Below are 11,866 nucleotides of genomic sequence, written 5' to 3'. Positions count from 1 at the left end.
ACTTAGCTAGCAAATGCAGCCAGTTAGTTTAGCCTACTCAAACAGAGGGATGCTATGTTAGCTAGCTAGCTGGCTATGCAACACAACACTTGAACTCTTCATGTGATTGTAGCGGGTTTACTAACGCGTTAGTTCTAGTAGCTATGTTGACTATGACGTTACTTTAGCTAATATGGTAATTTGGCTTGGAAATATTTTTTTCGCCTGGTCACATACAGCTGATGTATTGGGGCGGCAGGGTAGCCTAGTGGTTAGAACGTTGGGCTAGTAACCAAAAGGTTCAAATCCCCGAGCTGACAAGGTACAAATCTGTCGTTCTGCCTCTGAACAGGCAGTTAATCCACTGTTCCCTGGTAGGCCGTCATTGAAAATAAGAATATGTTCTTAACTGACTTGCCTGGTTAAATAAAGGTAAAATAAATACATAAAATTGTGCATGACAGTCCACAAGTGAAGGGAAAAAGTGAGAGGAGAGCGCATAGATGCGAGAAAGAATACAACGTGGCTGCTATGAAAGTGAACTGTGTTAACGCATGATCAGGGGTGTATTCATACCGCCGATTCTGTTTAAAAACGTTTCTTAAAAACGGAAACAAACGGAACAAAAACAGGGATATACAAACCTAAATTTGTCCAATAGAAACTTCTGTTTGCAACTGTTGGACCAATGACTAAACCCTATATCAGCTTGATGCAGGCAAGAGTGTGCAAGGCGGTATTGAATATTTAACTGTCTGTCCATGTGTCACTCGGTGAAGGCTGGTGGGAGGAGCTATAGGAGGACAGGCTCATTGTAATGGCTGGAATGAAATGATTGGAACAAGAGTTAAACATTGATACAATTCCATTTCAGCCATTACAATGAGCCCATCCTCCTATAGCTCCTCCCACCAGCCTCCACCTCTAAATCTCTCTCTCGACCTATGTGCACCTACGTTGTAAACTTTCATTCATAGGCTAGGTTGTATCAACCTCATGATGGGTATAGGAACAACTAGAGTATCATGTAGTAGCCTAAACCTATCGGTGTTACATTGAACTGGGTGAATGGAATATGAATGACAGTCATCTAATATGCTTTAATTGAGATAAGGCCGTGCTCATGAGTAAAATATAATAATCCTCCCTCATCGGCACTGAAGCCGGTAATTCCGTAAATCCCGGGATGAGAGAAGGATGATATGAACATCTAGATAACCGTGTTATAAAATGGATATTCCAAGATATAAAAACAGAGTTCTATGGCGACAGACATAATCCTGACAATTGGAAGTTGAAACTGTAGTTTTCTGTCGAGAATCCAGTTTAACTCTTGAAGTACTGTTTTACATAGAAAGTCTTGTATCAAAGCCCCTCAGCAAGTGGATCGGTTAACACCACGCTAGGATAGGATAGTCTACATGACCTTGGGCACAATCTGGTCTCAATTTCTCCTAATTACAGTTCCTAAGGGCCAAATGACTGGGAAGGTTTTATACAGTGTTTAAATCCCACTTAGTCTGCACTAGGTCCCAGCAGCCAACCACCACCAGGCTCTGTAACCCTCCTTTCCAGACCTGGGTTTAAAGAATATTCAAATTGGTTTTCATATACTTTATCTGTGTTTGATTGGCACAACGGAACCAATAGAATTGTCACAAAACTGCAAAACCATGCCCATCAGGCACTCCAAGCAGACTAGAGTAAACACTAAAAGTATTTGATAATATTTGAAATAGTATTTAAACCCGGGGCTGCACTCCTTCCCAGTCATCTCACATCTGTATGTCATTAAGGGAAGTTATTACAGTGAGCTGGGGTTGCGCTTCGCTTTAAACAAAACGCCGAGGCTTTTCTTTTTTTTCAACCTAGTCTAGAGCGGACACACTTTCTTTGTGTCGCTTCAAATGACAACAGCCATGAGATATTGTGGTAAAAGGTGCTGAGAGCAATGTTGAGAGTGAGATAAAGAAAGTATTCGAAGATTTATTTTAGTGCAAATAGTCTCTTAACATGTCACACGGGATTATAAGTAAAACCATTGCCAGGTCATATGACTGCTGGAAAAACTGTAAACAGCTACCAACATTCAGATTGATCATAGCCTTTTTCCTTCTTCTTTCTTTCTCCTAAAATGACTCATACTCAAATCTAACTGCCTGTAGCTCAGAACCTGAAGCAAGGATATGCATATTCTTGATACCATTTGAAAAGGAAACACTTGGAAGTTTGTGGAAATGTGAAATTACTGTAGGAGAATATAACACATTAGATCTGGTAAAAGATACATTTTTTTGGTTCCATCATCTTTGAAATGCAAGGCCATTATATGACTTAGGAGTCTAGGTGCAATTTCGATGTTGGCCACTAGATGGCAGCAGTGTATGTGCAACGTTTTAGACTGATCCAATGAACCATTGTATTACTGTTCAAAATGTTGTATCAAGTCTGCCCAAATGTGCCTAATTTGTTTATTGATACATTTTCAAGTACATAAATGTGCACACTCAAAACAAGAGCATGGTATTCTTTCACTGTAAATTGGACAGTGCAGTTAGATTAACAAGAATTTAAGCTTTCTGCCCATATAAGACATGTCTATGTCCTGGAAAGTTGGCTGTTACTTTCAACTGTCATGCTAATCACATTAGCGCACGTTAGCTCAACTGTCCCGGTTATAGGGACACCAATCCTGTAGAGGATTTATTAACAGGAGCTCTGACAGGGTTCATATACATCTTGACAGATGGAATTTCATGACTTTTCACCAAATTTCTATGATCAACTATTGGCGGCGTCTCTATGTACGTATTAAGAAGCGTAATGCGATATCGGTACTGGAAGGCTCTGATCCGTGGATCATTTCCTGTCGTTACTCGTTGAGCAATGCACTTAAGTAGGGGAAGTGGAGTGGTTTCCCCTTTGCGCCCTCTACTTATTGTCAGGTGTATTGATTTGAAGGATCGCTATGATGTGAAATGAATAGAATGTTTTAACGTGAAATTAATACAATTTATATTTTTTTAAGGTTAGGGAGAAGTGCAGTGAATAGTGCCCCTTTTTAGGATGTCAATATAAATGTATTTATGGTTGTTTTGTAATTCTGTCTTTGAGTCATCCTATGTAGCTAGGCCTGTTAGCTAGGCTACTGTTAGCTAGGCTACTGTTAGCTAGGCTAATGCTAGCTAGGCTAATGCTAGCTAGGCTAGCATCAATATAAATGTATTTATGGTTGTTTTGTAATTCTGTCGTTGTGTTTTTTTTATCATTACACGTGTTCTTGTTTTTACCGTCAAGGATCACTTTGGAAAACAAGTGTTTTAATTAATACTTTCAAGTGATATCTCTCTGGGTCCACATTGTGCATTTTGTTGTAGATGTCTGTTGCCCAAAATAAATTCAGTTCAACCCACAAAGTGAAATACCTTTTAGGCAACTGTATAAAACATGTGGTCAACCCTCAGCCTGGAGAGCTGCTGAGTGTGCAGGGTTTTGATCAAGCCCTGCTCAAACACATCAGGGCCAGTTTATCAAGGTCTGGTTGAGCAGCTCATTTGTGAATGTGGTTTGTTAGAGGGGGGACTGGAATAAAAACCTGCACAGCCAGTATCTCTCCTGGAGGGTGGTCGACCACCCAGTATCTCTCCAGGAGGATGGTCGACCACCCAGTATCTCTCCAGGAGGGTGGTCGACCACCCAGTATCTCTCCAGGAGGGTGGTCGACCACCCAGTATCTCTCCAGGAGGGTGGTCGACCACCCAGTATCTCTCCAGGAGGGTGGTCAACCACCCAGTATCTCTCCTGGAGGAGGGTCGACCACCCAGTATCTCTCCTGGAGGAGGGTCGACCACCCAGTATCTCTCCAGGAGGGTGGTCGACCACCCAGTATCTCTCCAGGAGGGTGGTCGACCACCCAGTATCTCTCCAGGAGGGTGGTCGACCACCCAGTATCCTTGAGGTTGTAACACTACAACCAAATAAGTTTTATGCCGTTTGAAATATATATCAAAGATCAAACGGCTATGGTAGGCTACAAATATTTTTTATTCAGCTGAAGCAAGTCCACACATTTTTAGGAAAATGTATATTTTTTAGTTTAGTCATATTTATCTTAGAAATGTTTACTTTGCAGGCTGATTAGCATCTATTTAGTTGCAATGTCCCAGACATTGGAGTCCCAGACATTGGAGTCCAATAGATTGGAGTCCCAGACATTGGAGTCCCAGACATTGGAGTCCCAGACATTGGAGTCCCATAGATTGGAGTCCAATAGATTGGAGTCCCAGACATTGGAGTCCCAGACATTGGAGTCCAATAGATTGGAGTCCCAGACATTGGAGTCCAATAGATTGGAGTCCCAGACATTGGAGTCCCATAGATTGGAGTCCCAGACATTGGAGTCCCAGACATTAGAGTCCCATAGATTGGAGTCCCAGACATTGGAGTCCCAGACATTGGAGTCCAATAGATTGGAGTCCCATAGATTGGAGTCCAATAGATTGGAGTCCCATAGATTGGAGTCCCATAGATTGGAGTCCCAGACATTGGAGTCCCAAACATTGGAGTCCCAGACATTGGAGTCCAATAGATTGGAGTCCCATAGATTGGAGTCCCATAGATTGGAGTCCCATAGATTGGAGTCCCAGACATTGGAGTCCCATAGATTGGAGTCCCAGACATTGGAGTCCCATAGATTGGAGTCCCATAGATTGGAGTCCCATAGATTGGAGTCCCATAGATTGGAGTCCCAGACATTGGAGTCCCATAGATTGGAGTCCCATAGATTGGAGTCCCATAGATTGGAGTCCCATAGATTGGAGTCCCATAGATTGGAGTCCCATAGATTGGAGTCCCATACCAACAAAACAAGTTGAAGCCATATAATCCAAAAGAAAGGCTTATATCTAATATTTTTTTCTGAAACGAATGTTGACGATTCACAAATGATTTTCAGTCACATGATTCAATACAATGCGACTGAACCGCATCCCAACTAATACAAATGGTTAAGTGAATCGTTCAGTTTGTCAAGAAGAATCATTTAAATAAATCATATGTAGTTAAAAACAAAGTACATACAATTTGTATGGCCTTATTCGCAAGTTGGTTGGTTGGGGACATGACGAAAACATGAATACATATTAATAATAACTAAAACGGTACAAGATATGTTTTCAATTGGCTACCTAGTTAATCTGTTCTCTATCATAATATATAGGCTAGGCCTACCTGCTGCTGCAATGTCCGACAGCCTCGCTCTACTTGAGCAATGGCAAGCAGGTGAAGCGCGAAAACGCAGACTCGCTTGTCATTCTGATCCTGGCCGATATTTTGATTTTATTCGATTGATAAAATATTTAAAAACTGTGCCTAAATAAATTACATTAACGGAAATTATGAAATCCATTTTCATTTATTTTCCTACACTTTTCCAGGCCTTGAAAATTCCTTTAAAATTCCATTCGTTTTCCAAGGATTTTCATGATGGTAGAGACCCTGTCTGAGCACCGCTACAGGAAATGTGCCAGAGAAATAAGAGGAGACAGGGTTCAAATGACTGCTAGAAAAACAGACTGCTTCTGTAAACATCTCTCAACGTTGAGCTTGCTTGTTACCAGAAAAAGGACTGAGTCATAAAGCAAAGAAGAGGTGGCAACAGAGAACAAGAGACAAAAGAGTGTGGCTAATGGTTTTCCACTGACATGAGAGGACTAAACATCAGCCAGCACCTCTGAAGGAGCTAGCACTACACACCAACTAACAACAAAAGACCTGAGAGGAAATGGTGGAGGGAGGTGAGAGGAGGAGAAGAGGGAGGTGGAGAGAGGAGAAGAGGGAGGTGGAGAAGAGAGGAGGGTGGAGGAGAAGAGAGGAGGGCGGAGGAGGAGAGAGGAGGGCGGAGGAGGAGAGAGGAGGTGGTGGTAGAGGGAGGAGGAGAGGAAAGGAGGGAGGAGAGGAGAAGAAAGGAGGGAGGAGAGGAGAGGAGGTGGGGGAGGTGAAAGGTGGAGGAGGTGAGAGGTGGAGAGAGGAGGGAGGTTGAGAGAGGAGAAGAGGGAGGTGGAGAAGAGAGGAGGGCGGAGGAGAAGAGAGGAGAGCGGAGGAGGAGAGAGAAGGTGGTGGTGGAGGGAGGAGGAGAGGGGGGAGGTGGGTAGAGGAGGTGGTGGAGGGAGGAGAGGAGAAGAAAGGAGGGAGGAGAGGAGAAGAAAGGAGGGAGGAGAGGTGGGGGAGGGAGGAGAGGAGGTGGTGGAGGGAGGAGAGGAGGTGGTGGAGGGAGGAGAGGAGAAGAAAGGAGGGAGTTGAGGAGAAGAAAGGAGGGAGTTGAGGAGAAGAAAGGAGGGAGGAGAGGAGAAGAAAGGAGGGAGAAGAGGAGAAGAAAGGAGGGAGGAGAGGAGGTGGTGGAGGAAGGAGAGGAGGTGGTGGAGGGAGGAGAGGAGGTGGTGGAGGGAGGTGGTGGAGGGAGGAGAGGGGAGGACAAGAAAGGAGGGAGGAGAGGAGGTGGGAGGGAGGAGGTGGTGGAGAGAGGAGAGGAGGTGGTGGTGGAGGGAGGAGAGGAGGTGGTGGTGGAGGGAGGAGGAGAGGAGGTGGTGGAGGTAGGAGGAGAGAGGAGGTGGTGGAGGGAGGAGAGGGGAAGAAAGGAGGGAGGAGAGGAGGTGGTGGAGGGAGGAGAGGAGGTGGTGGAGGGAGGAGGAGAAGAGGAGGAGAGGAGGTAGGAAGAGAGAGGAGGTGGTGGAGGGAGGAGAGGAGAATAAAGGAGGGAGGAGAGGAGGTGGGAGGGAGGAGGAGAAGTGGGGAAAACTCGTTGCATCTCTGATCTGTGCTTTCTCTCAGCAATGCCCCGTCACACTCTTTTTAAAAACTATTCATTTGATTAAACTATCCTGCTTCAGAGTCGTTAAACCTGCCAGCCCCCCCACTTTGTTCACAACTTGACTTTGAAGTGGAGGGCAGAAAGAGAGGGGGGAGGCTTGCACAAGTTGGTATATTCACCACCTCCACCCACACCTCAACACCAACTAACAACAAAGGCCTGAGAAAAAAGGGAGGAGATGGTGGCTATACCAACGAGTGCCAGCCTCCCCCCTCTCTCTCTGCCCTCCACTTCAAAGTTGTGAACAAAGTCCCAAACAAACAGGGTGGGGGGTGGGGGTGGGGGGGGGGGGTTAACGACTGAAGCAGGATAGTTTAATTAGATTGTTGCTTTTCTGCTAAATTACGAGCGTGACGTGACGTTGTGGAGAGAAAGCACAGATCGGAAATGCAGCGAGTTTTCCCTGTCACATGGGACGAAGAGTAACAGTGGAGGGAAGAAACAGATAGTTGCCCCTAGACGCTGATCTTGGGTCATTTTTGCATTTCCCCCACTAATGGTTAAGGATCGGATTGAAGGAGGGGAAACTGATCCTAGATCTGTATATAGGGGAAACTTCACCCTGAAGAACAGGCTACTGTTAGCTAGGCTAATGCTAGCTAGGCTAATGCTAGCTAGGCTAATGTTAGCTGCCTAAATATGCTGCACCACAGATAAATCATTTTACTAGTTCTTCAAAAGTACATAAGGCATACTTTCAAGACTGCTTATGGCCAACTACTACTAGTACTACCAATGGGGTAGAGCTACTTCACCAACTGTCTCTATCCCTCATTGCTGTGTGGTGTACATTCCTCTCTCATAGTCCGCGTGCATGCTATCCGTCGCCGTTCTTGACTTAATTTATCTCGTGAATGATTTGATTTCTCTCTAGAGAAACGGCGCATTGGTTAGTTAAAAGGTTAAATAATAAAAAAAATTAAAAAACGAGTTGTTTAATAAACTACATTTTGCAGTAGTGACCACGCCTAGCTAGTGATATTAGTTATTACCAGGGAAAGATGGTTGAACGTACCCCCAACAGAACATTTTCCAATAGTATAGTGTAGTACTGTGGCCACTATAGATCGGGCTCAGTGATGTTGAGTTCTTACCTGGGAAAGACTGTTGGGGCTCACAGCTGAGCTCGCCGATACCGTTGCCATAGCAATAACACTTGTACATGACGCTGTGGATCAGTTTGTCCCATGATTGGCCGATCTGATAGAACACCCTGGTCTCTGGCTCCTGGCACTGGTCTGAGAACAGATATTACAAACAATGAGATTTAGGCTGTGTCCAACATGACATCCTATATAGTGAACTACTTTCCACCAGGGCACATAGGGGGGGGGGGGGGGGGGTCCTGTTTATGGTGTATTGGCGTGACAATGACAAGAGAAGTTAGTAAGACAGCACACAAACAGATATGGGACCAGGCTAGAATAGGAGTTGTCAAGACAGCACACAAACATATCTGGAACCAGACTAGAATAGGAGTTGTCAAGACAGCCCAAACAGATATGGAACCAGGCTAGAATAGGAGTTGTCAAGACAAAACACAAACAGATATGGGACCAGGCTAGAATAGGAGTTGTCAAGACAGCACACAAACAGATATGGGACCAGGCTAGAATAGGAGTTGTCAAGACAGCACACAAACAGATATGGGACCAGGCTAGAATAGGAGTTGTCAAGACAAAACACAAACATATCTGGAACCAGGCTAGAATAGGAGTTGTCAAGACAGCACAAACAGATATGGGACCAGGCTAGTCAAGCACAGTAAGGATTGATATCACCACAAATGAATAGCTTGGTCCATAAAAAACACGCTAGGTTTGTATGAACTATAAACTCACCAATGGCGTCACACTTCCAGCGCCCACGGCCCTGTCCGAAACAGGAACAGTTCATCATGTAGCCCTCTTCATGAAGCTTAGTGAAGGTCTGATTCACCTCATGGGTCAACCCGTCCACAATACACTGATCTGTGACAGGAAGAAAAACACACACACAAGGTCAAAAACAGCTGCTCCAAATTCTCTCCCTATCCCCATATTGGTTCCACCTTTACAGATCTGAGAACATCAAAGTGTTAGGGTCAAGGGGAAGGAAGAGAATTAGGACCGGCTGTACATCACACGTTCTATGTGGTATGTATGACCTCTCACCTACTTTCAAGTGTATTAGAAAGGAACTATCAAAAAAAAAAAATTCAATTTTTATTACCTTTGAGCTGGGAGTAAGCGATACAGCTCCACTCTCCACGTCCGTTCCCAACGCAGGTACAGCGCATCATGTGTCCCAGGACATCGTGGCGTTTGTCCCACTGGTCTCCCACACGGTACATCACGCCCTCGCTGGTCGTACACACCTCCTCGTGAGCTAAGAGGACAGAGAACTTAGAAGTTAGAATTCAGAAGATAGAATGTTTGAACTTCTAGAATGTTAGATCTCAGAACATCTAGAACTTCTGGAACAGTAGGGTCAAATTAAAATTTTAAAGGTCAAACGACAAACAGATGTTTATAACATAATAATCCTCTGAAGGGTTATCTACACATATAAGGTCTCTGTAGGGGGCCGGTCTTCCTAATTGAAGCGAGATACAGATAGGAGAGTGGAGAGTTGTGGAGAGTTGGCAGCAGAGATAAGGGTGCAGTGTAGACTGTGGAGGTGTTGACAAGGCTGATTGCAGCTGGCTGCCCTGGAGACCAGACAGGCAGTGAAGAGAGTCTCTCTCTGTAGTCTCTTTCAGGAAGACACATGGTGGCCTCTGGCCAGCCTCTGGGAGTCGCTCGCTGTCTCTGGCACGCCTCTGGGCTCTGGGAGTCTCTCCCTCTCTCTGGGTCTAGGCTCTGGGAGTCTCTCCCTCTCTCTGGGTCTAGGCTCTGGGAGTCTCTCCCTCTCTCTGGGTCTAGGCTCTGGGAGTCTCTCCCTCTCTCTGGGTCTAGGCTCTGGGAGTCTCTCCCTCTCTCTGGGTCTGGGCTCTGGGAGTCTCTCCCTCTCTCTGGGTCTAGGCTCTGGGAGTCTCTCCCTCTCTCTGGGTCTAGGCTCTGGGAGTCTCTCCCGCTCTCTGGGTCTAGGCTCTGGGAGCCTCTCCCTCTCTCTGGGTCTAGGCTCTGGGTCGGGTTTCATTAATCTGGTTCTGGTGGTCTGGGCTCTAGGCCTGAAATTCTGGCTCTGGCGTGGGAGCCCAGGCTATGGGTCTCCGCTAGGTCTGCCCTCCCCTTCAGCCCAGCTGGGAGGCTAAAAACAGTGATAACAATCACCATTAACTCTTTACAGGCCCAACAGTACCCTTTCTCATGGTAATTTACCCATTCGCCTAATGACCGCACTTAAAACCTCAATAACTGGTCAGTACTTTCAACAGGCGTGTGAATTTACCACTAACCCATTCAGCCAAAGAGAGATTGACTGATTGTGTAAAAATCCCCAAAAGAACAAATAGAAGGCAGAGATTGAGGCCATATGATAAAGAAGGAGAGTGAAGCTCCCACACTGCTCCAATGGCCTCAGACATATCATTACCATTATCAACATGTGTTTGTTTAAAAAGGCGGTCTCTAAACCCTTTTGTGTTCCAAGACAACAGACGACATTTTAAAACACTGACTTGATTTAAAAGGCGAGCATCTACTGTAAATCATAAAAACACACACATGTTTCCCACCACTCCACCTTAAATTGAATTGGCGTGTCTGTAAAGTGCCTTGCTCAAGGGCACACCGACAGATTTTTTTTTTCTTCACCTAGTCGTCTCTGGAACTTTGAACCAACAACCTTTAGATTACTGATCCAATGCTCTTAAACCACTTGGCTACCTCAAATCAAATTGTATTGGTCACATACACGTGTTTAGCAGATGTTATTGCGGGTGTAGCGAAATGCTTGTGCTTCTAGCTCCCGACAGTATATCTAACAAGTAATATCTAACAATTTCACAACAAATACCTAATACACACAAATCTAAGTAAAAGAATGAAGAATATATAAATATATGAACGAGCGATGTCAGAGCAGCATAGACTGATACAGTAGATAGTATAGAATACAGTACATACAGTTGAAGTCGGAAGTTTACAAGTCGGTTAGGACATCTACTTTGTGCATGACGCAAGTCATTTTTCCAACAATTGTTTACAGACAGATTATTTCACTTATAATAATTCACTGTATCACAATTCCAGTGGGTCAGAAGTTTACATACACTAAGTTGACTGTGCCTTTAAACAGATTGGAAAATTTCAGAAAAGTATGTCATGACTTTAGAAGCTTCTGATAGGCTTATTGACATCATTTGAGTCAATTGGAGGTGTACCTGTGGATGTATTTCAACGCCTACCTTCAAATTCAGTGCCTCTTTACTTGACATCATGGGAAAATCAAAAGAAATCAGCCAAGTTCTCAAAAAAAAATGTGGACCACATCAAGTCGGGTTCATCGTTGGGAGCAATTTCCAAACGCCTGAAGATACCATGTTCATCTGTACAAACAATAGTACGCAAGTATAAACACCATGGGACCACGCAGCCGTCATACCGCTCAGGAAGGAGACGCGTTCTGTCTCCTAGAGATGAACGTACATTGGTGCGAAAAGGGCAAATCAATCCCAGAACAACAGCAAAGGACCTTGTGAAGATGCTGGAGGAAACAGGTACAAAAGTATCTATATCCACAGTAAAACGAGTCCTATATCCACATAACCTGAAATGCCGCTCAGCAAGGAAGAAGCCACTGCTCCAAAACCGCTATAAAAAAGCAAGACTACGGTTTGCAAATACACATGGGGACAAATATCGTACTTTTTGGAGAAATGTCCTCCGGTCTGATGAAACAAAAATATAACTGTTTGGCCATAACGACCATCGTTATGTTTGGAGGAAAAAGGGGGAGACTTGCAAGCCGAAGAACACCATCCCAACCGTGAAGCACGGGGGTGGCAGCATCATGTTGTGGGGTGCTTTGCTGCAGGAGGGACTGGTGCACTTCACAATAGATGGCATCATGAGGTAGGAAAATTATGTGGATATA

The 11,866-nt window shown here is 44.7% G+C and overlaps 1 protein-coding gene across 1 annotated transcript in view; it reads right to left on the bottom strand.

Annotated features, from left to right (window-relative positions):
* The window catches only part of fn1a (fibronectin 1a), a 94,281-nt gene that overhangs the window by 72,492 nt on the left and 9,923 nt on the right, over window positions 1–11,866 (bottom strand). The window contains exons 10-12 of the mRNA XM_039014382.1: window positions 9,059–9,214; window positions 8,689–8,817; window positions 7,942–8,085 (exon numbers count right to left, since the gene is read on the bottom strand). Of these exons, the coding sequence (XP_038870310.1) occupies window positions 7,942–8,085; window positions 8,689–8,817; window positions 9,059–9,214 (429 nt within the window). The remainder of the gene's footprint in view (window positions 1–7,941; window positions 8,086–8,688; window positions 8,818–9,058; window positions 9,215–11,866) is intronic.

Source organism: Salvelinus namaycush, chromosome 19 (genome assembly GCF_016432855.1).
Source record: "Salvelinus namaycush isolate Seneca chromosome 19, SaNama_1.0, whole genome shotgun sequence".
In the NCBI taxonomy this organism is placed as follows: Eukaryota; Metazoa; Chordata; class Actinopteri; order Salmoniformes; family Salmonidae; genus Salvelinus; species Salvelinus namaycush.
Note: the sequence above shows the minus strand (reverse complement) of the source record. Positions and strands in the feature narration are given on the sequence as shown.